The 24,092-nt window shown below is 35.2% G+C and overlaps 1 protein-coding gene across 1 annotated transcript in view; it reads right to left on the reverse strand.

Annotated features, from left to right (window-relative positions):
- Window positions 1-24,092, reverse strand: part of LOC133197010 (multidrug resistance-associated protein 1-like) — a 52,089-nt gene that overhangs the window by 2,895 nt on the left and 25,102 nt on the right. The window contains exons 10-24 of the mRNA XM_061332850.1: window positions 16,746-17,066; window positions 16,500-16,637; window positions 16,152-16,380; window positions 15,989-16,049; window positions 13,530-13,656; window positions 13,070-13,246; window positions 12,098-12,265; window positions 9,693-9,870; window positions 9,526-9,604; window positions 8,596-8,752; window positions 8,098-8,332; window positions 7,412-7,722; window positions 7,071-7,270; window positions 6,648-6,774; window positions 6,019-6,120 (exon numbers count right to left, since the gene is read on the reverse strand). Of these exons, the coding sequence (XP_061188834.1) occupies window positions 6,019-6,120; window positions 6,648-6,774; window positions 7,071-7,270; window positions 7,412-7,722; window positions 8,098-8,332; window positions 8,596-8,752; window positions 9,526-9,604; window positions 9,693-9,870; window positions 12,098-12,265; window positions 13,070-13,246; window positions 13,530-13,656; window positions 15,989-16,049; window positions 16,152-16,380; window positions 16,500-16,637; window positions 16,746-17,066 (2,610 nt within the window). The remainder of the gene's footprint in view (window positions 1-6,018; window positions 6,121-6,647; window positions 6,775-7,070; window positions 7,271-7,411; window positions 7,723-8,097; window positions 8,333-8,595; window positions 8,753-9,525; window positions 9,605-9,692; window positions 9,871-12,097; window positions 12,266-13,069; window positions 13,247-13,529; window positions 13,657-15,988; window positions 16,050-16,151; window positions 16,381-16,499; window positions 16,638-16,745; window positions 17,067-24,092) is intronic.

Consider the following 24,092-nt stretch of genomic DNA (forward strand, 5'->3'; position numbering starts at 1 on the left):
TTTATTTTTTATTTGTCCGTATCAGTGGCTCTTGCGTACTTTTCTATTGGTTAAAATTACTGAGTCTTTATTTTCTCTCTATAATCTGTTTATATCTTTGTCACTTTCGTGTACTCTGAAATGTGATCATACATTTGACCATATCTTTGTACATTCTGCTATGTGTTAATTCCGCTGATTCTAACTTTGTGCACAGAGCTATGCGTTGATTCCTCTGACTCTATCTTTGTGCACTAAACTATGTGGTCGCCTGCGTGGCGCAGTGGTAGAGCGTCTGCTCTAGAGTCGCGGAGTAAGGAGTTAATCCTTACGTCGCGGGTTCGAATCCCACGTGGGACGTGGAGACCGGTCCTTCGGATGAGACCTTATAAACCGAGTAAGTTTTAGTAGATGTAGATGCTGGCACGAAAGAGATCCCTCTCAGCTCAATTGCCCTGAGTGCCGTTTATAGGTCAAAATTTGCAGCTCTCCACTGGCAATATATGGTGTTTATACATTTGACTCTATTTTTGTGTCCTCTGCCTTTTTGTGTTCCCTCTATGTTTTGACAAATTAGACTCTTTCATTGTGTGTCCAACTATGTTTTGTTACATCTGACTCTATCTTTCGAGTAGCTTTGTGTCTCTGTCTCTGACTTTTTTTCTAAAACAGTTTTTTAAATCTTGTACTCTACAAAACATGTATGTTGATACCTCTGACTGTTTTTTTTTTGTTTGCTCTGCAATATGTTCATATCCCTGACTGATCTATACATTCTGCCTTATGTTCATACCTCTGGCTCTTTGTGTTCTCTGTTATGTGTTGATGTTCCTGACACTATTTTGCGCATTCTGCTATGTGTTCAAATCTGACTGTATTTGTACTCAATATGTGTTGATAACCCTGACCCTTTCAAGCATTATTATTCTCAGCTATGTGCACTCTGCTTAGTGTTCATACCTCTGGTTCTTTGTTCTGTGTGTTGATACTCCTGACACTATTTTGTGTGTGTACTTTGCTATGTGGTCAAATCTTTTGTTTCTGCATTCTGCTCTGTTTTCCTACCTCTACTTTGTTGGTATCTTTGTATACTCTGCTTTTTTCCCTGAATGTTTGTGTTCTGATATCATATATGAAATATGTGGTTATAATGAACAGTATTCGAGCTCAAAAGTCCAATAAACATTACAAAATAGGAGCAGAGCAAGCACGGACCTCTAAGACATCAGAGGTGGGATCAGGTGCCATGGAGGAGTGAGCAACCCCGGCCGACCTGTCACACCCGCCGTGTGCTCCTTGTCTTGATCGGGAAATAACGCAAAAATGCGTCGACAATTCAGTGTGTAAATAATGGCCTAACAATTAGTATGAAAAACGTCAGTCAGCATTTGACTCAATGATAAGTTGTATTTGCTGACAAGGTCATTGTATCGACCATAGAACTTACGAAATAATGACTTTAAATGAGATTGCTGATATTCTTGTTTCATCAACTTGTTTGTCAATAACTTACCTCGTTTTAGAAATTGTTCATACGTAGAGCATGCTCTGGCGTATTGAAAAGTTAAAGTCATTACGTTTATCATAAAGCTTTGTTGTTAGATTACCATTAACGTCTTTTTCAAGTAAAATATCCAAATATGAAACAGATGTGTCAGACTCTGTTGTATCTTTTATCTCAAGCTCAGCGGGATATATCGTGTCGACATAAGAATGGAAATAACCATTGTAACTTGACTATACGTCGTCGATATATCTGAATGTCGAGTTGAAGGCCACAGCAAGATATTTCTTAACCCATGTATAAGATTTTGAATAAATTTTGAGTTGAAGGCCAAATAAAGTGTTTTCTTCTTTCTTCGTAAAAGATTTTGAACATATTCTGCTTCATATGAATACAAAAATAGGTCTGCTAATAACGGGGCGCAATTGGTACCGATGGCAATTCCAATAGATTGTTGGAGGACCTGGTCTCCAAAAATCACATAGATATTGTCAATCAGAAACTCGAGCATCTTTTCAATGTCAACTTCAGAGTACTTGTGTGTACAATCAGATTGTTTTTTGACAAAGTAATTTTGCAAATGACCAATGACAAGGTAAGTAAATTTACGAGTTCCATTTTTATTGAGAAAGACAGCTGTCAACGATGTCAGAAAGTCTGGACTTTAATTTATTGTGGGGGATAGTTGTATATAAAGTTGAAAAGTCGTAAATTTTTATGTTGTTAATTTTGGTAAAATTTTGTGATTTTAAATGTTCCAAAAGTTCCTTTGAATTTTTTAGTATCCTCATCTGATTTACACCACTTGTTGAATATATTGTTGTACAGTAATCCTGATGTTTCTCCTTCACTAATGTAAATATCTAAGTGAGGAGTAAAGAAAGAGGCTTGGTAGAACATTTACTGGAGCCTGCTATGTATATTTGTTTGTAAGGATTTTTATCGGAATCCAATATAGATATGGTAATTCAAATTCATTTTGTTTGTTGGGAATATGAAAAATATTCAAAACTGACATATGATTTTGAAGAATTTCCTCCTTAGAAAGGGAGCTATGGTTATAAGTTGGGTTACCACTTGTAGAATTAAATCCCAGATAGATTTACCGTTCACGGTAGCTCAGTCGGTAGAGCGCTCGCTTCGTGATCAGGAGGTCGTGAGTTCGAATCTCGGCCGCGACTGACCTAAGTCGATAAAAAATGGGTAGCAACTGTTCCTTCACCATGCGCTCGGCACTTTGAAGTGAAAGTTGTGGGTCCTTCGGATGAGACCTTAAAAACCGAGGCCCCGTGTCACGGCAGGCGTTGGCACGATAAAGATCCCTCACTGCTCAATGGCCCTGAGTGCCGAGTAAAGGTCAAAATTTCAAGCCTTTCACCGGTATATGGTGACGTCTCTATATGAGTGAAAAATTCTCGAATGGGACGTAAAACAACATACAATCAATCAATCAATCTGATACATTTAATCCATTTTGACAAAGTATCAAGGTCTTCTTTTTCATGTCTGACCCAACGCCTGGCGTAATCCTCTACAGAATCCATAATATGTATGAAATTACGACGCCAGTTAAAGGATCGGGGTTCCCTTTATTTAGGACCTTTTAAAATTAGTGATCTAAGGTCCGCAATATTAACTATATTTACCTCACCAGTAATAACGTGTCCAGCAGAACTATTGTTATAGGATTATGTTTCAGATATTCGATATCCAGGCCCTGTAAAGTTTTCTTGTAATTAAAAAGTTTGGAAGCAGTTAATAGTCGATGTATATTTGTAGGAAATACAAGGTGTAGTCTTCAACTTGAAATATGGTGGAATACAAGACTGAACACTTTTGTGATTAAGAATATTACTTATATAAACCTCGTCAATTCCTTTGTTGGCATATTGGAGTTTAAGGAAAAAACGGGTTGTTTTAGCTTTTTTTTTCTCATGTAAAACGTGGCGGTTTAAAAAGCCTATGATTTGCAATATCCTTAATCACAGATCCGAGCCTGTATTTTGGTGTCGAGGAATCAAAAATAGACTTTCCTTGACTTTTTCAAGTAGACTATTCAAAAGTTTCAAAAGGACAGAGTAAAGTTTGATGTGAATGTGATGATGACCTAACTGTTGATTTACATAAGGTAGTAACGAATCAAATGAGACATCATGTAATAAAGCCGATGCCCATGACTACGTTTACGTTTCCTTGTATGGTTATAAAGTCCTATCACATTGATATTGTTACACTGTGGACTGGAAAGATTCCCAACACTATCGACATTGCCATTGCATCCATAGGGAAAGGCCATCCCTAGTTTCCTACTCCAAAATTCTTCTTGTCTACAGAAAGGTGTACTAATACACTAATACCTCTGGTATTTATTTGTATAATCTGGTGTTTGGTCAAACTCCTAACTGTCTCTCTCTGTGTATTTTAATATCTGTTCATACATCTGGCTCTTTGTTAACTCGATCTGCTATCTGTTCAAACCTGTTGTTTTTGTTTGTGCGTTTTCTCTTCTCTTCTCTTATGCCTGCTACCCATTTTGGGGCATAGGCCGCAGACAAGATTCCTCCAGGCATAAGAGAAGAGAAGAGAGAAGATACCATTTTCACATATTGTGCGTTTTGCAACATTTATATTCCTCTGGCTTTTTAACTCACCTAAGCCGAAGGCTCAAGTGAGCTTTTCTGATCACTTTTTGTCCAGCGTCCGTTTGTCTGTCTGTCCGTCCGTTTGTCTGTCTGTAAACTTTTAACATTTTCGACTTCTTCTCAAGAGTCGCCCGCGTGGCGCAGTGGTTAGAGCGTCTGCTCTAGAGTCGCGAAGTAAGGAGTTGATCCTTACGTCGCGGGTTCGAATCCCACTGTGGGACGTGGAGACCGGTCCTTCGGATGAGACCGTATAAACCGAGGTCCCGTGTCGCAGTAGGTGCTGGCACGAAAAAGATCCCTCACTGCTCAATGGCCGTAAGTGCCGAGTATAGGACAAAATTTGCAGCTCTCCACCGGCAAGTGGTGGCGTCTCCATATGAGTGAAAAATTCTCGAGAGGGACGTTAAACAACATACAATCAATCAATCAATCAATCTTCTCAAGAACCACTGGGCCAATTTCAACCAAACATGCCACAAAGTATCCTTGGGTGGAGGGGATTCAAGTTGTTCAAATGAAGGGCCACGCCCTCTTTCAAGGGGAGATAATAAAGAATTAGTGAAAAATTAATAGCATCTTTTAAAAATCTTCTTCTCAAGAACCACAAGGCCAGGAAAGATGAAACTCATGTGGAAGCATCCTCAGGTAGTGGTCAGATTTGTTCAAATCATGACCCCCGGGGGTAGGGCGGGGCCACAATGGAGGATCAAAGTTTTACATAGAAATATATAGGAAAAACCTTCAAAAATCTTCTTCTCAAGAACAGCAAAGCCATGATGAGTCATATTTATATGGACGCATCCTCAGGTAGTGTAGATTCAAGTTTGTTCAAATCATGACCCCCTGGAGTAGGGTGGGGCCATAATGGAGGATCAAAATTTTATTTAGAAATATATAGGAAAAACCTTTAAAAATCTTCTTTTCAAGAACAGCAAAGCCATGATGAGTCATATTTATATGGACGCATCCTCAGGTAGTGTAGATTCAAGTTTGTTCAAATCATGATCCCCGAGGGTAGGGTGGGGCCACAATGGAAGATCAAAGTTTTACATAGAAATATATAGGACATTTTTTAAAAAAATCTTCTTCTCAAGAACAGCAAAGCCCTGATTGATCATATTTATGTGGAAGCAGGTAGTGTAGATTCTATTTTGTTCAAATCATGACCCCCTGGGGTAGGGTGGGGTCACAATGGAGGATCAAAGACTTAAATAGAAATATATAGGAAAATATCTTCTTCTGAAGAGCTGCAAAGCCATGATTAGTCATTTTGATATGGAAGCATCCTCAGATAGTGTTGATTCAAGTTTGTTAAAATGATGACCCCCGTGGATAGGGTCGGGCCACAATGGGTGATTTTACATAGGAACATACATGTATAGGAAAATATCTTTTCAAGAACTGAAAATCATGTTTAGTCATTTATATATGGAAGCATCCCCAGGTAGTGTAAATTCAATTTTGTTCAAATGATGACCCCCGGGGTAGGGTGGGGCCCAATGGGGGATTGAAAGTTTTACACAAGAACATATAGAAAAAAATATTTCCTCTCAAGAACAGAAAAGCAATGTTTAGTCATATTAATATGGAGGCATCCTCAGGTAGTGTACATTCAAGTTTGTTCAATTGATGACACCCCTCACCCCCACCCCCCGTAATCTTTTCAATACTGAACTGTTTGTGCTTTTGCCTAGCCACTGTGCTCAGGTGAGCAAGTTGCCCATGGGCCTCTTGTTCTTTTTGTACTATTTTTTTTATACTTACAAGTATGGCGTTTCCGTTGTGCACTCTACTATGTACACTGACCGCTGACTTTTTCATTTGGTATTACTTATTTTTCTGTGCGCTTGTTTATGGTTTTATTTCTTTGTATATTTTACTATTTGTTCATACCTCTGATGCTTTATCTGTGTACTCTGCTATCCGTTCTACAGATACTGCATTTGTTTCCACAGTGTTTAATGCGTACACCAACAGTCCTAACAGGTTCGTTACCTGCAAATTTATTTTTACATAGAAAATTGGTAAGAGAAAAGGATCAAAGCAAGTCTGGATAAAAATTCTGACTTTCATTAGTCTATGCTTACCACCAAAAGTCAAAATTCTTCAACTTTCTTCATAGAATGTCAGATAAAGATTAAAGTATGAAATTTTAGACATGAAGGACCATTTCGATTTAAAGTTTCCAGTATTTATATTGTGTTAATATGTTTCTGGCTGAGGTGGAGCAGACAAACCCAGAAATCCACATTGTCATCCTGAAATTTTCACAATTTCTGCTATCGTACTTGTGGTTTTGGTTTTATTTTCTTTTGACAAAACATGTTAATCACCTACCTCTTGACTAGAGTACAGCCCAACACTAGCATAAATTTAAATTACTAATGCTGATATATCCTGATGAGAAGTTAAAATTTTTCAGTCGATAAATGAGCACGCATAGAAGGGAAGATAATGGACAAATTCAATCAAAATTGTAGCATGACCTTTCAGCTAAAGTGAACAATATTCTTATTACTTACACTGAGTGAGTAGGATATTGAGAGTCCAGCCATCCCTGCACTAATACTGTTTCTGGTTGCTACTGATATTATAGAGGCTGCTAAAATCACAGAGCATCCCAATATTCCAACATGTATACTTCTCCACCTATTAATGATTTTTTGTGGTAGATAAAGGTTGAGCAAAAGGGTGTTTAAAGTGCTACTATTTGCACTCCATGTAGATTAAAATCGTCAAAAATTAATGTGAAAAGCATTTTGTGACTCAAAATTAGGTCATAGTAAACATTTGTGGAATATAAGCCTGCAGTCTGTGAAGCTAGAGATATGCTTCTAAGCAGCTTTTCTAGCAATATTAGGTCTTCATTCATAAATTTTTGATAATTTTTTTATCCTGCTGCTAAGTGTTAATGGCAACGCATACAAATTAAAAAACTAGTTTACCCATCAACAGATATTTCAGCCCACTTGACCTGGTGAAAATCATTCACTCTTCTCTGAAGCTCAGACATAAACTCGTTTTCTTTACCAAATGCCCTGATTACACTGGCACCAGCCAAGGTTTCACTGAAATAACTGTAAATTGGAGATCTGTTGTTTGAGGAAATTCTTCTTAGTTGTCTGGAGGTTGGTAAGTAAAAATTCTGTGAAAAAAATACAAGTACTTACATAGTTTCTGTATCTTTGTTCCAAAAAAAAAGCATTAAAAGATGAAAGAAACATTCTAATCTGTTAAATTAATAAATAAATTATGTACAAAAACCATACAGGTAAAAAATTCATACCAGTAAGAGGTAGTACAAAATGCTGATTGGAATGGCTACCAATAAAAACCAGGGAGAACTGTACGTAATAGCAACCAGAACTCCCAGAAGTGAAATAAAACAGAACATGACCATTTCTAAATGCCAAGGAAAAACGATGTCTATTGATTCCATATCCTTAGAAAAACGGTTAATGATTCGTCCTGATGGAGTGGTGTCAAAAAAACTTATTGGACAGCGCAGAATTGAGTGTAGAAGGTTCGTATGCATGGTGCGAGATGCAGCAGTCGTTCGTTGTACATACAGAATTCCATACAGCACCACAGAAATGACTGCAAGTAAAGGAAAATATCTTTAAATACATCTCCATAACCAAATTACGAGTCAAGTTTCCTACTCGTGAATCTTATCTTTATCTGAAAATAAATGCAACTGAATGAATTCTTTGGTTCTTCAGATGAAAAGGAGCTCTGCGGATCAGAATCGTAGTTTACATAGATGACATTAATATTAAGGAATTTATAAAGTCATCAATGGACCTATAAAATGCACTCCTTATGGAGTAAAGTGGATGACTGATTTTTGTCATTGCTTCATTATATTTACAGTGTATCCTCAGTATATGGAGTCAGAATTCAAATCTATTGCGGAAAAATAATACTGAACAAGACCATCTTCCATAGGAGTGGTATAATTATTTCACTAACTTTGCCCTATTCCAAAACCCATGTAACTCCCAAGAAAATATGCATTCCTTTCTTGAACATTTGCATCATGCATAGTTTTATTCATCAATGTAAAAACAGGATCTTCGGTCCATTTGCTAAGCCAAATATTTCCGAGCAGGTTCATGCACTCAGCGAGTCCATAAAACATCACCAAGAGAATGCAGTACTTCTGAGAAATTGCCCTGAAGTAAGTCATAAATCGCTGCCAATTCACCTATTATTCATAAACAACTTTTTATTAAAAGGATGTAAATGTGGACGTTTTACAAAAATTAGTATAATATTATTGGAAAGCATTTTACCACTTTCTCAACCACTTTGTTTATACAAATGAACATTTATATGTTAATTTATCAAAAATGTATAATTATAAAATATTAATATGAAATGTTAAACATCCATTTTTAAAAAAAAAAAAAACATGCAGTCATCTATATATTTTTATGAGCAAGTTCTCGTTTAAAGAATTTGATATACCTGTCCAGTTTCTGTTGACTCTTCTTCGATTAGATTATCTTTAACATTATTTTTCTTTGTCACTCTCTGTAGATTAACAGAAGTCTGTCTCTCTGTTGCAATGATGGAGGTGCTCTTCATTTTCAAATGTTTTGTATTTAGGTCGTTTATAGACTGTCTAAATCAAAGAAAACTGACCAATAAATTAAACGGCGCAAAGTTCAAACAAACTACTTACACTGTAACTTCTTCCCATTGGAAACGTTAATATATTTGAATCAAGAAGAGCTTAAAAGATTTTAAGATGCTTTACAGACAAAGTATGCCATTTTTGGGAGGTGGTATATGTCTATTTAGTGCATGCAAGACTTCTGACCATTACTGTGTCTACACAACTGTCCTTGACCATTATTTAAATCAACATTTCTCTGAACAATTTTTGAACATGAAAATGTTTTTTTATGATTAAGACGTTTTTAAGACAGAAAAGAAAAGATAAAGTATTTAGTTAAGAACTAGATATTTAAAGTTCTATTGATCCTGTGACTCACATGTACTAAAACAAGAAGTCTTTCAGAATAACAATCGTCTGATTCATATACCTGACTTTGTTTGAAATAGTGCCCCTTTTTGTTGGAGAGAAAAGGAAATTATTTCTTAACTTACTGTAATTATAAAATTACTGTCTAAATCCTTTAACAACATTGAATCTTGAACACACATGGATGCCTGCTCACCTTATAAAAATGTTTGCTTTGTTGTTGCTGAGGAAAGGGATCTTCCTACATAACCACATAGAAAGTCAGAAATATCAAGGGCCGTCTATTTATAATCATCTATAATTTATCATTTAATCTCTATAAATGAAAAACCTACAAAATGCAAGTTTTTGTCTTCCAGTCTTCCATTTCGGAACATAGAATGACCAAAAAAAAAAAAAAAAATACTTACCTCAAGTCAACGGCTGATCCGTTGGTTTCGTCGGAGGTTAGTGATGTTAATCTCTGTAAGACATTTACTCGTAGCTCGTCTACAAGTATATTTCTATGAGTTATCAACAATTAGCCTTACTTTGGCTGGACACTCTTTATAAAAAAGTTAGTGAAAAACATTCACACCTTCAATCTCCTTTTCATCAACATTCATCAAATAGTTCTCTAGAAAATTTGCAAAAGGTCCAGCATGACTCAGAAGTTCGTCATAAGAGCCAGTCTCTGATATTTTTCCATCCACCAGCACAATTATCTCATCAACTTTTGGTAACCATTGGATCCCATGTGTAACCAAAATGCATGTCTGAAAGTAAAAAAGATATGTCTGTAAATATAAAAAAAACACCTTCTCTAGATCAGAAAAAGTTACATTATTGTATTTTATGTACATTTAAAAAAAACTTTTAACCTAACATTCGTTCATAGACATAGTAAATGTACATTTTGGAAGGAAATGTATTGGTACTTTACAAGAGGCAAAAAAAAAAAAAAAAAGAAAAACAGCCATGGTGATTTTTACATTTTTTAGTTTTAATATTCATGATTGATATTCTACTTTTGAGCATTTACTTGCTTCCCCCTTTGCCCAAATAATGGCCTTTATGCGACCTGATATGCTATAAATTAAGTTTTCACAGAACGTTTTGGAATTAAGTGTAGTTGTTGGCATGTTTTGACAAAGTATCTTTATTCCTTCGCGATAACCTAGTGGTAGGGCATTTGCTTCGTGATCGAAAGGTCCGGGTTCGATTTTCGTACGTGGCATAGCGTCAAATCTAAGACATATAACATAGGTAGTTATTGGTCTTTCGCTAAGCTCCCGGCATTGGAAGTGAAAGTCAAGGGTCTTCGAGTATGACCTTAAAACAATAGGTTCCGTATCATGAAAGGCGTTAACACGCTGAAAGTTTCCTACTGTTCAATGGCCCTAAGTACCGTTTATAAGTCTTAAATTGAAACCCTTTTCTGATGTTTAGTGGCGTCGCATATGAGTGGAATGTAAAGCAAGAACAAACAATCAATCGTCCCGAAATGTTTTAAATTCAGTGTAAAACTGAACTCTTTCCCGGCCTCGGAAGTTTCGAAAATTTACTGCTTATGAGAAACACTCGTGATTAGAAGGAGATTTTAACAGATGCTAGCAGCACTGTGTCCTAATTTAGTATTTCTAAGATTATGAATACTGATTTTTTGTTTAGCATAATGCTTCTTCCACAATTCAGTGGCAGGGAAACAGTCCATATTTTAACCCAAATGAAAACAAAGAAGACCCATTCATGCTCAAAATCTGTAACGCCTTAAAAAGATATGTGACAGTTACTTCGGCGGCAAAGGTGCTCAATTCCAAAAACTGTCCATGAAAACTAACTTCCGAGTACATTTACATGTAGTCGCATTATGGTTCATCGTACAAAAAGGGGAGCAACTAAGTCCTAAAAACTACAATATTCATCAGGAATATAAAAACTAAGTACAAATAGAATTGCAGAATTCATCAAATCACTTGTTTGTCATATCATCCTTATTAAGTAGCAATACAATAATTTCCTCGCCAAACTGTCCAATTTATTTCTTCACAAAAGCATGTTAGGTTTTTAAAAAAAATGAGCTGTATATGATGTAACTTTTACTGATTAGTTTAAAATTTTCTACATTTTTACAAAAGTCTGATTATTTTTAAAAGTCTTTTATATACTTTATAATTCCTTTTTTATCTTTTTGAATCTTTCATTTATTTTACACATTCAGCGATGAACTCTTCATAAATAAATTTACAGCGATGAACTCTTCATAAATAAATTTATTCGGATTATGTTTTATTGATATCTAAATTCGTTTCTAAATAAATTTTGTTCCTAATCCTTCTATTTTCACATGAAATATAAGAAAACCCACAATTATCTCGTAAATTTCTGTCTCTACATGTAATATATAAACCCATTTTGGATAATACTTCGTTCATCATACATGTATACAATTTATCCTTAATGAGGCCTTTTTGTCAGACATTTTCCTTTGTGAGTTAACAAGCGAAAGAAACAAAAGTGAAAAACCAAAGTGAAATCATTGAAATTTTAAATGTAGATAGGGAGAAGACATAACGTAACTTTACTGAACTTTCGCCGGATTTTGAGCAAATCAAGAAATTGTATAAACGTTCTTATGTCAAGCAGCGATACTGCCTAAAAAATCTTTACAGGTAAAACTGTGACATATGTTCAAGACATGTTCAAAACAAACGTTTATAAAACAAGCAACCCATATGTTACATCATATAAATTGTCTTAATAAATGTGAGTAAAATATGCTTCGTACATGATTGATCAATATTTCAGCATATGACAAACACACAGCATATGCTGGAAGCACAATGGTAAATTTTATTTACTTAATACTTTCAGTGGAAAAAAATTGAAGTATACATATCAATGTGTAAAACTCTACAAGTCAGCGAAAACCTGCCTCAGCTACTGAATTTTTTTTTGGTAAAGATTCACTGTTGTTCCTATGCATAAAACATTTTTGCAAACCTTGTTTTTCAGTAACCCCGACGATCCAATTACTTCCTCAAAAATATGCCTTCCAACATGAGAATCGACAGCAGACAGTGGGTCATCAAGAAGGTAGATGTCTGCATCACTGTACACGGCCCGAGCAAGACTTACTCTCTGCTTCTGTCCACCACTCAGGTTAATCCCCTGTAACATTCAGCTCAAGGACAATCAATTCATCTAGGATATAAGTATGCCAACAAATAATCGATGGGGTTTTCTGACTTTGGGTGGGTGTCTTTTTATTGAGAGGACAGGGGTTAAATCAATTCATAAAAGTTTCAGAATGTTTAAGACCTGATAATAATTAATCTAATCCACCAAGCCATCGCTGCCTTCAGTTGGTGTCATGATCAAGATTTAAAAATTTCGAGAGGTGGAACTGCTGAAGGTACACTCCTCTGTAAATACTTTTAGGCATGTTCTATACAGATTCTTTTTCTCCTCTGTAATATTGTTTTCTACCCACGTATTTATTTTTCATTAACTGTACTCTAGATTTTTGATGACTTCAAGAACCTTTTTTAATATATCACCTGAATTGTTGGTAACATTATAGCAGAGGAATAAATTTCAAAGTAATTTAAGATGACAGTCACCATTTTATACAATGAAAGTGGAATAAAATCTTTCTTAGAACTAGAGAGGACATGTCTTTGTAAAACTTATGAATATCAAAGATTATATTCTAAGAGTTTATTTATCAGTGCCATAGTTTAACTTTAGCAGAAGCAATATTCTATCTATATCTATGTTTGCCGATGTAAAATTAAATTTGACATTTCTAAAGGGTAGAAGGTAATGCTTTATGATGTATTCATAATTCCTACATTTTTAGAATAATATACCATGTCATCAATTAATTCTCACATAATTTATTACCCATTCAACCTCTTGTACATAAAACAGTGCCTTTCAGGCATTTTAAAACAGTATCTCAATTTTTCAAACCTTTTCTCCTATTTCTGTCTGATCTCCTGCAGGAAACATTTTCAGATCAGGCGTCAGACCACAGGCCTCTACTATTCTGTTATATCGTTCCTTGTCCATTTTGAATCCGAAAAGGATGTTATCCTGTATGGTAGCGTTCTGAATCCAGGCCTGCTGTGAAACATATGCAATAGACCCCTGAAACAGAAAAAAATGTTTAAACACAAAATATGAAGCGTCTTTGATAAGGATTAAACTGGGTAATAAGAGTTATATTTTCTCTGCAAATCAGTCAAGTTAGTCAAGTTACGAATACACATACAGAAGATGAAGGAAAAGATGTGAAAATATTTCTGCATACGTAATTATATATATATATATATATATATATATATATATATATATATATATATATATATATATATATATATATATATATATATATATATAATTCATATATTTCCAAGAAACTCACACCGACCTTAACGCTAACAGCCCCCCTAATTTTCGTCATCTCCCCCAGGATTGCTGACAGCAGTGATGACTTTCCCTGTCCGACCTGTCCAACGACTGCTACAAGGCTTCCCTCTGGGATTTCTACATTCACACTAAATGAATATAATTCAAACTGAATATGGTGAACACGTTAACACTTCTCTAGGAATGTGTTTGAATATTCATTTTAAAGGAACAAGAAAACTGACAAAGTCTTACAGGGCCCCACAGCATGCTTTTACCAATAATATTGACCGTTTTACCTTGACCTCTGAACAAGTAACCACAGAATCTATAGGAATCTCCTTTATGTGAATATATAGTATATATATTGAAATATACTCAATGTTTGTACCCTATAAAGGTCTAGGCAGTTTAAAATAAAATGTTTTGATTTCAATCTTAAATACATGTATATAGATGTGTTCCTATAAATGTGGCTCAATCTATGCATGAGTTATTTTTACTTTTAAAAATATGCGATTTACTGCATTCCAACATTCAAAGAAGTAATAGCCATATCAATAGTTCTGAGCCTTTGGCGTAGACATTTTTTTCGAAAAATGTCTCTTTCTTGTAAAACAGATCATAAATTAAAAGAAAATATCCGTGTTCTTCCATCATAATGGTTATTTATACAATCCTGGTCTTTGACTTTGAACTCTACCCAAGTGATTCTAAATATTCTGAAAACTGATTTCCCTTAAAACATGAGAACAGTGTTTGACAGATTAGCTTATGTCTCAATCATAAGGCTGAAAGCCTCAAGCATTCTCTATCTATATTTCATATGGGAAATCTGTAGTATAAAATATATCTACGTTAAAACACCAAGATGTTAATATCAAGCTTTGAACTTAGATTTATTGACCCCAAATTTTATACAGACCCTACTCTTGTCCATCGAAAAATTTTTACTGGATATAAGGCACCCACATTTGGAAACGGGTCCAAATTGAGATGGAATGAAATATGAAGATAGCGAAGAGTAATCATATTCAGAAGTCCATCAAGTATAATTAAGAAATAAACAACAATGTTAAAAAGTTCTCTGGGAAATGAACTTGGTTGGTCATGTGATCAAATCCTGTGAAGCCCGAAGGGCTTCTCAGAAGATTTGATCACGTACCAACCAAGTTCATTTCCCAGTGAACTTTTTAACATTGTTGTTTATTACTTTTATTTACATTTGAGACGAATATTCTGAAAAGAACTGCATTTATTACACGAACGGCCCGTCGTATTGCTATGTTGTGACGCGCAATGACCTAGAAGCTGTTTGGTCTTGAGAGTTCGCTTCGCTCCAACATTTGAATACTTACATTGATGTTCAGCAGTCCAGTTCAGGAAATATCTGTTCATAATGAAAAAACAATGATCGCTACTGGGAATAATCTTATTATTATTGTATGAGTTCTTTATATATGGAGTCAAAAGCGGTGCTATCGTCTTCAGTTTACATACCTTCAAAGGAATTTCGGGTTAAAAAGGTAAGCGTGATTTTAGGTTAATTAGAAACATTCTTCACACCGAAGAAAGATTTAATGATCATTTGTTGAACGCAAAAATAAATATGTTTCAAATATTTTATCTTTTTCATCGCTTTAACGGCTTAGAAGTTCCGAAACCAGTGTCACTGTGACAGAAATATGTAGACAAGATATCGTCTCGCTGTGTGATTCGGTCACGCCATGACCTCTGACCCCCTAATAAGTTCATACAGAATTGAACATATTTTCTCTTCAATAGGTTCATCTAAGAAAAATATTTGCAAATGTAAATAAGTGAAAATAATGGCCTAACAATTTGTATTAAAAACAGCAGTCAACATTCTAGCCTGGTTCCCTGTCCCTGTCATGCTTCGTATACTCCGCGACACTAGGCAAGGATGAGCAAGGGAACCAGGCTATCAACATTCGACCTAACGATAGATTGAATTTGCAATCAAAGTCATTGTGTCGACCATAGATTTTGCTAATGTTGACCTACTAAAACAAGATTGTTGATATCCCTTTATTATTGATTTACTACTCAATAGCTTACTTCATTTTAGAATTTGATAGTGAAGAAAATGCATTTTCATATTCAATCAACAAAGAGACATAAACCAATATGGAGGTGATAATGGTATATTGCTACATAAATAAGGGAAGTTGACGATAGAAAAGTTGAAATAATTACGTTTTTCAATGTTAAATTGTTGGTTTGTCATCAATGTCTTTCTTGTAAAACATCCAAATATGGAAAAGATGTGTCAGACTCTGTGGTGTCTTTTATTTCGAGTTCAATAAGGTATACATATGTATTAAATCGACGTAGGAATGAAGAATAATTTTGTTAATCTATAAAACGTTATCGATATATACTGTCTTATGATCAGCTTTCTGTTTATTCATCTGTTTGGGACTCTTTCTGATATCAGACTGACTCAATCAAATGACTTACTCTTCTAGGATACGCTTGCCATCCCAAGCAAACACTCCAACTCTGATTTCTACAGCTTTTTCTAAAAAAAAATTCTTCCACATAATTAAAAAATAATACCAGTGATTTATCATCTGTAGTAAACACAAAGAACATAAAAACTGAAAACAGATGAAATCTGTACCTTGTTTGACATTTCTTTGAACAACATCTTCTTTGATATCTGGTCCGTTTAGGAATTTGTTAATTCTTTTGACTGCCACAAAAAAGATAAAATTTCTGCGAAGAGCAATTTGCATCATGTCGATGGCATACCTTAGAATGTTGAATAGAGAAAGAGAGACAAATGCTGTCTTGGCGTCAAGAGGTTTATCACTGATGCGTACGTATGTAAAGAACGTAGAAAATATCACCTACAAGATAAAAAAAAATAGAATTATATCAAATGATACACTATGTACGTTCAAAGGTACGCTGCAAATTGAACACGTAGAAGAATCAGTTAGTTCATACACAATGCAGATATACTTACTATGACAGGTGTTATATGAAATAGTATTTCCAAGATTCGCCTTAAGACCTTCAGATGCAGTAGTTTTTTAAGTTCCGAATTTCTTATATCCATTATTTTGTTCTTAAAAGTCATTTCCCAAGCATACAGCTTTAAGACCTACAATTAAGTGATTTTTAAATCTTGTTTAAATGAATGGATAACACTCTCTGAAATTAACTGAAGGAAATTAGCAGGTGCAAAGTGTGAATAGAACTGGATTTATACCTTTATGCCATTGATAACTTCAGATAAAAGATTTATTCTCCCATCTCTAACTTTCATTTGTTCCTGCATCACCCTAAATGTTCTAGAGGCAAGGAAAGCATTCATTGGTACCAAAAGAACCAAAAGCCCACATCCTACAAACATCGCATAACCAAGGATCTCATAGAGAAAATAAAGAGCCAGCATTATCTCCACAAGTGCTTCTATCCAGATCCCTAGAAACATCATGTTGTCTTGAATTGTAGACGTATCGACTGACATCAAATTTAAAATTTCACCAACTGATGAGGTCTGCTTTGAGTTGCGACTTACTGTCAATGCCTTAAAGTTCAGAAATATTTTGCTAGGAGTGAAGATATAATTTGTGAAGGTTTCAAATTTCATACTACAAATTGACATATCAAATAGATTAGATAAAACAGAAAGAGGAATATAAGCAGATATCAATTTAAAATGTTCTTTTAATGAATTAATACTTTTATTAATATGACTGCAAAATATGACATATTGTTACGTTCCGATAAATTTACCTATGAAATTCGGATTACTAGTAACTGTTGTTGACAAGTTCCGAATAAACGGACCCTGAACCCGATGTGTATAAACTACTTTTTTTGTTTTTATGTTGTTTAAAGTCCCTCTCGAGAATTTTTCACTCATATGGAGACGCCACCACTTGCCAGTGGAGAGCTGCAAATTTTTTCCTATACTCGGCACTCACGGCTATTGAGCAGTGAGGGATATTTTTCGTGCCAACACCTACTGCGACACGAGACCTCGGTTTATACGGTCTCATCCGAAGGACCGGTCTCCACGTCCCACAGTGGGATTCGAACCCGCGACGTAAGGATCAACTCCTTACTTCGCGACTTTAGAGCAGACGCTCTAACCACTGCGCCACGCGGGCGATTATAAACTACTAAAATATTTGTCAATGAACAATGAACGAAAGAATTGAACAATAATTGATTTATTGGAACTTTATCAATTTGATTTATGTATTGTAATGACAAAGCGTTATATTGTATATGTTCTTTATAGGCATTGGCGGATCCAGAGGGGGGATGTTCCGGGGGTTGGACCCCCCTTTTCTGGGGCGTCCATATAGTTTTCGAACATTATAAGTATTTCATAATCTCTATTTTTTGAGTTATAATGTCAAAAATAATCGCTAATGCAATGAATGTATTTCGGATTAACAAAATCTTATCCATACTATTTCAAAATACTGTATTCTCTAAGAAATCCGGTTTTTACTGCGTAAAGCTGTGTTAGCTAGAAACACAGAATTATGTGTGCAAGAATCAAGAACTCTTTTACAAGAAATGCACGTAAAGATTACGGCACTAAGCCCAAGTATAAAATTTCAAAATGCTCGTAAAGATGACCTTTCTACTGCGCTAGTGCCTGATGATATAGCTCACCCATTTAAGAGTGCACAAAACGGTAACTTTTTGTACAATTGTAGCCTGGTATCTCATTGATTCGTGGTACTTACCGATTCGTAATTAAATTTAACCGATAAGCAAAACTTTAAGCTTATTTTTATTGTGATTTAATAAGAATAGGGTCTTATCTCTTCTTTGGTTAAAAATTGTGTAATTTCATCGCTAATCTTTGTCAAAATTCACCTTAAAATGTTTGGTGGTTACACCAGAGTAGAAAAATCGAGCGTCTCATTGATTGGTGGTACGTCATCAAATCGGAGTTATTTGTATGACGCGCTATTTCGGACACAATCGCTTAATAAAAAATAAAAATATTGACGAAAATCGGTGTTTCATTCCAAAGAAAAATAATTTTTTTTATAATTTTTAAATAATTTTGTTGTATATATACAATAAAAACAATCATAAATTAAACAAGTAACAAAAATAGTTTACAGTGATAATTAAATTATACAATATTAAATTCAATGTTTGTAAAATATAATTAATCAGACATAAAAAAGTGGTTAAAATAAAAGTAACATCATTTGATTTTTGATTACTCGCAGTGAGGGCATCTGAATGTGCTCGAGGTACGAAGCACTCTTACATTTGTACAAAATTTTAAATGAGTCCAGTGGGGACAGAAGTCACACTTCCCCCACTGGACAAACAAAATACCGGGAATGCTTCTCGGTCCCGCTGGTTCCCACCTCTGGCAAACACAGCAAACCTCATCTTCTTTCTGACTTTCACAATCACTACCATTCTCAATAATAGGATCGTGGACCTTTTTGGATTTTTTAGCTACTGTACTTGATGTTCCAGATGTGGATGGCTGCATGTCCTCAAGATCAGACTTCTTCTTCTTCTTTCCTTCTGCTGATGATTTCAGAATATCCTGGTTTGTTTTCTTTGAAAGTGAACCAGCTAAGAATGGGGCGATGAATTTTCTTTTTTTCTTGGTTTTTTTTTTTTTTGGACTGCTTTAATTTTTCGACTGCTGAAGAAATCAGGTTGTGGAGGATCATTACATATACGTGACTGGGAAAATGGCTCCTTTGTGGCATGTTCATGTTGAATTGAAGTAACATGACTTTGGGAACTTGGCTGATCAAGATGAGCTTGGGAGCATGGTTCTGCTGTATCTACCATCTGTTGAGGTGGATCAGCATCTTCATAGATTACTGATGGAGCCATCTGTTGCTCTGTAATTGCTTTCGGGTCAACTGGAAACACACCTGTTTTCCTAAAGGCTGAAATTAAGTTTTGGGGACACATTGCTTTAAGGTATGGTGTTGCTGAGAGTCCTGCAATATCATACTTGGTAGTATTTCTCCCTGGGTGCTTCTGTAAGAAAACAGCACATTCTCTGTTATAGACTTTTTTCAGTGGCCCGAACACCCCAACATCTAATGGCTGGGTCAGGTGGCTGCTGTGCGGAGGAAGAACAAATATGATGATGTTATTTCTTTGTGCCCAGTCCGTCAAAGTTAGGCTAATATGGGATCGATGCCCATCTAAAACGATAAGAACAGGGTCCTGATTTCGTCTCCTGGCATTAGCTACAAAATGGGTTGTCAGGTAGTTTTCAAATATTTTGCCATTTGACCAGCCACTATCACTCATTGCCCCGATGATCCAGATATGGAACCATTTAGGAATTCAGCATTCCATCTTTTACCTTGAAAAACATAAAATGGGGGCAAAAAATGGCCTGCGGCATTTCCTCCAGCAATGATGGTGATGGTAGATGATCGTGGAGATATTATGGATTGAGGGTTTACATCTTTCCCACAAATGATTTTTGGTGGAGAATGGTCCGTCGAAATTCCCGTCTCGTCTATGTTAAATATTTGATTTGGTTTGTCCGATAAACCATGTCATGTTACGATTGTTGACAGCTCCTTAAAATAGGCCTTCAGTTTTTCAGGGGATCCATTTTTTGCCCTAGCCATTGAGAGTTTTGTGGCTTCACAAGTTGTAGGTCTGGCCAACGACGTAAGAAACCATAGAACCAATTGTTGCTGAGATGTTCAGAATTTTGATTCTTTGTTTGAAGTTTTTTGTCGAGGCCGAGGGAATTTGCATATTCTCTTGCCATTCTCTGAATACTCATTTTTGTGTATCCATAGCCTATCCCAGCCATATAGATAAGATAATGGGCCAACGCTTCTTCTTCTTCGAAGGTAAAAATGTTGTCATAACCCAATTTCGCATTTAGTGGAACTATCTCTTTTACTCTGTCCCTAAGAGTCTGTTCTGGTACAGAAAATACCTTCGAGGCTCTATATACAGACATTCCCTCTGAAACGACAGCATCATAGGCTCGGTGAAGATTTGCTTTGTCATACTGATACCTTTTCCTCTGAAAAAAGTATTAAAATTATTTTGAAGTGATAAAAAAACCTTATGAAATTTTTTTAAATTTTTTTATATAATTTTAAAAGTGATAATATATAATCAGCCACTTCCTTCAATAATGTACTTTATCAATAAATTATATGCTTAAGATTTTTTATTATAGTTAACATTTGAATTATTTATAAAGTTAAAGTTGGATTTAGAATTGAATTTATTTGTCTACTATTAATTCTTGATGTAAAAAGAGAGAAGAAAAATTTTAATTCGAAGGACAGATATCTTTTAGTTTTTAAAGCACTTGTAATTCGGCTTCTGATTGTGATTAAAAAAAAACTACTGATTTTTAACGCTAGTAACTTTCCATACTTTTTTCAACGCCTAGCAACATCATTTGATATAAACAGTCAATCATGCAGACGACATCTGGAAATTCATTTGGAATCAATTTAACTAATATTTTGTACTCATTTAGTTATTTTTAGGAAAACAGGTATGTCCCCCAAAAGTGACAAATATGGCTGTATGTGTAATTTGTATATTTTTTCTGCATTACTTACCGAATTTTCCGGCATTTTAGTTGAATTATGCCCCTTTGTTTATATCAGGAACTGTACTTTCGATTTCTCAAAATAAATTTCCGGAAGAGTTTATTACGCGTGCGCAATGACGAAAACAAGAAAATACCAGGAATCAATGGGTACCACGAATTGATGAGAAACGACCATATTTCCATTTATTTAGCAGGTAATTAAAATATTTTTAGAACTTTCTTTTAATGACGAAATACATGTATGATCCAGACACAGGCCCGTTGGAAGCAAATTCAGCTGAAGAGGGGGGAGGGGGGAATATTTTCCAAGCAAAAGTTCCTTGACAAGCAAAATAAATTTAAAAAAAAGGAGAAAAAAGGCCTTCAGACGTTATCATTGAGGAGGCACAAGCATAAAAAAGCTGTTTATACTATATATATATATATATATATATATATATATATATATATATATATATATATATATATATATATATATATATATATATATATCAGCAAAATTATGCCCCCCCCCCCCCCACTTCCTCCTAGGGCCCTGAGGTCATTGAAAAAACTTTTTTTAACAAGGTGACAAAATTATTCGAAAGAGTATCTACTATCTATAATAAAAATATAATTATATTATCTGAAAATATTTCAAAAATAAAATAAACTACATATACGGTAATTTTCTCGGCTTCAATTTTTTTTTTTTCATTTTACTTGGCGATCTTACTTATTCGACACAGATGCGTGTCCTTGTGACTGCAGAACTATTCATAAATGCTAGAGAATATGCAAATCATCCTGTGCTAAAAAACACAATATCACATCCAAAGATATTTACAGATCACGAGGATACATTGTTTTCCCTTCTTCTTACAGACGAAGCTAGTGACATATTTGATAGAACTAGAGACAGAGAGGCGGCAATACGCCACGAGGCCCTTACAACTTGCAATGATAAAAACTGGTCGTAAATGATACATATTCTGGCCATTTCAAATCTACTTCAAATAAGTATAGAGTCCGTCTATCCAAACGCAAATCAAGGACTTCGACCTCTTTTTCATAGATGAATTTCCCCTTTTAATCCACCTATGGTGGTCAGTGCTAAATTTGGCATTATTTGGTCACAAGATGGCAATCTTGATAGCCGTGCTGGATTTGCATTTGAGCCGAACCACTTTGCTCTTCTCCTTTCTGACCACGAGTCTGATGTTGAATATTGTTTTACTGATGAACTTCCCTCTGTGTCTTACCTTGTCCCCGAGTGTTCTAAAGCGCTTGTACAAAGTTCTGATTCTCAGAAAGTAAAAGTGTCTTACATTGTCCCCGAGTGTTCTGAAGCGCCAGTACATAAAAGCGAAAATACTAATCGTGACAGTGCTAAAAAAGAAAAGCCTGATACTGAAACAGCTCAGTTATTTGCAAACGATATCGGAAGCTTACTTGATTGTAATGTATCGCATTTAACTGATCAGGAGAGGTATAAATTTTTAAAACATCATTTCCGTCCTGATGAAAATTTTACACAATTTTCCATGCAAACTGTAATTGAGGGAAAAAATAAAAAAGCAATAAACGCTGACTTTCCAAACGTCATGGTTAACGAAATACCCATGGATAGTTTACAGTCCCATTTGGGTAGCGGGTTTTGCAAATATTGCATCCTGTTTCCATCACAAACAGGTCGTATAAAAACGTTGTTCTTGTATCTAGACCTTTCGTTAACTTGACCAAAGCTGTAGGCAAAGACGGAGTTCTTGAAAATCACGCAAGATGCGAATATCATAAAAAATCTGTTGTCAAAGGAAATCTCTTTGGTCAAAATATTCAAAATCCAAAGGAGAATATTCGATATAAACTTTCCGAGGCAAATGAAATGAAACTGTAAAACCTGTGACATTTTGATAACTAACACTTCTTTCACCAGTAATCTTACTGGACAGAGCTTCTGTACCAAAACTTGGGAAAATCTGAATTGCAAATCTTCTAATGTTGTCTACGGAATAGAATGTAATCTTTGTGGACTTGTTTATGTTGGTGAAACCAAGGGATCACTCAATAAAAGAACATCAGGTCATAGATTTCAGATAAATAATGGGGGTCAGCAACTTTTATACAAACATTTTAATTTACCTGATCATTCTATTTTGTCAATGAAAGCTAGAATTCTGGAAAAGATTTACCACCACACAAACAGTCCATCACTGAGTACACCTTTCCGTAGACAACGAGAAGAATTTTGGATAAGAAAGCTAGGGACAGCCTTTCCCTATGGATGTAATGACAATGTCGATAGTGTTGGAAATCTTTCCAGTCCACAGTGTAACAATGTAAATGTGATGGGACTTTTTAACCATACATAAAGACGTAAGCGTAGTCATGGGCATCGGTCTTACAATAAACCTTTAATACACGATGTCTCTTTTGATTCATTACTACCTTACGTAAATCAACAGTTAGGGTTACATCATATTCGCACCAAACTTTACTCTGTCCCTTTGAAACTTTTAAATAGTCTTCTTGAAAAGGTCAAGGAAAGTCTATTTTTTGATTCCTCGACACCAGAATATAGGCTCGGATCTGTAGTTATGGATATTGCCAATCATAGGCTTTTTAAACCCCCGCGTTTTACTGAAGAAAATGCAGCTAAAACAACCCGTTTTTTCTTTAAACTTCAATATGCCAACAAAGGAATTGACGCGGTTAATATAAGTAATATCCTTAATCACAAAAGGGTCCAGTCTTGTATTCCACCATATTTCAAGTTAAAGACTACACCTTGTATTTCCTACAAATATACATCGACTATTGCTTCCAAACTTTTTAATTACAAGAAAACTTTACAGGGCCTGGATATCGAATATCTGAAACATAATCCTCCATCGTGTTCATGTTCTTCTTCGCCCTATAACTATAGTCCTGCTGGACACATTATTACTGGTGACGTAAATATAGTTAATAATGAGGATCTTAGATCACTAATTTTAAAAGGTCCTAAATTTAGGGAACCCAGATCCT

The sequence above is a fragment of the Saccostrea echinata genome, unplaced genomic scaffold (genome assembly GCF_033153115.1).
Source record: "Saccostrea echinata isolate AGI-Se365-2 ecotype Australia unplaced genomic scaffold, CSIRO_AGI_Sech_v1 ptg000030l, whole genome shotgun sequence".
Lineage (NCBI taxonomy): Eukaryota > Metazoa > Mollusca > Bivalvia > Ostreida > Ostreidae > Saccostrea > Saccostrea echinata.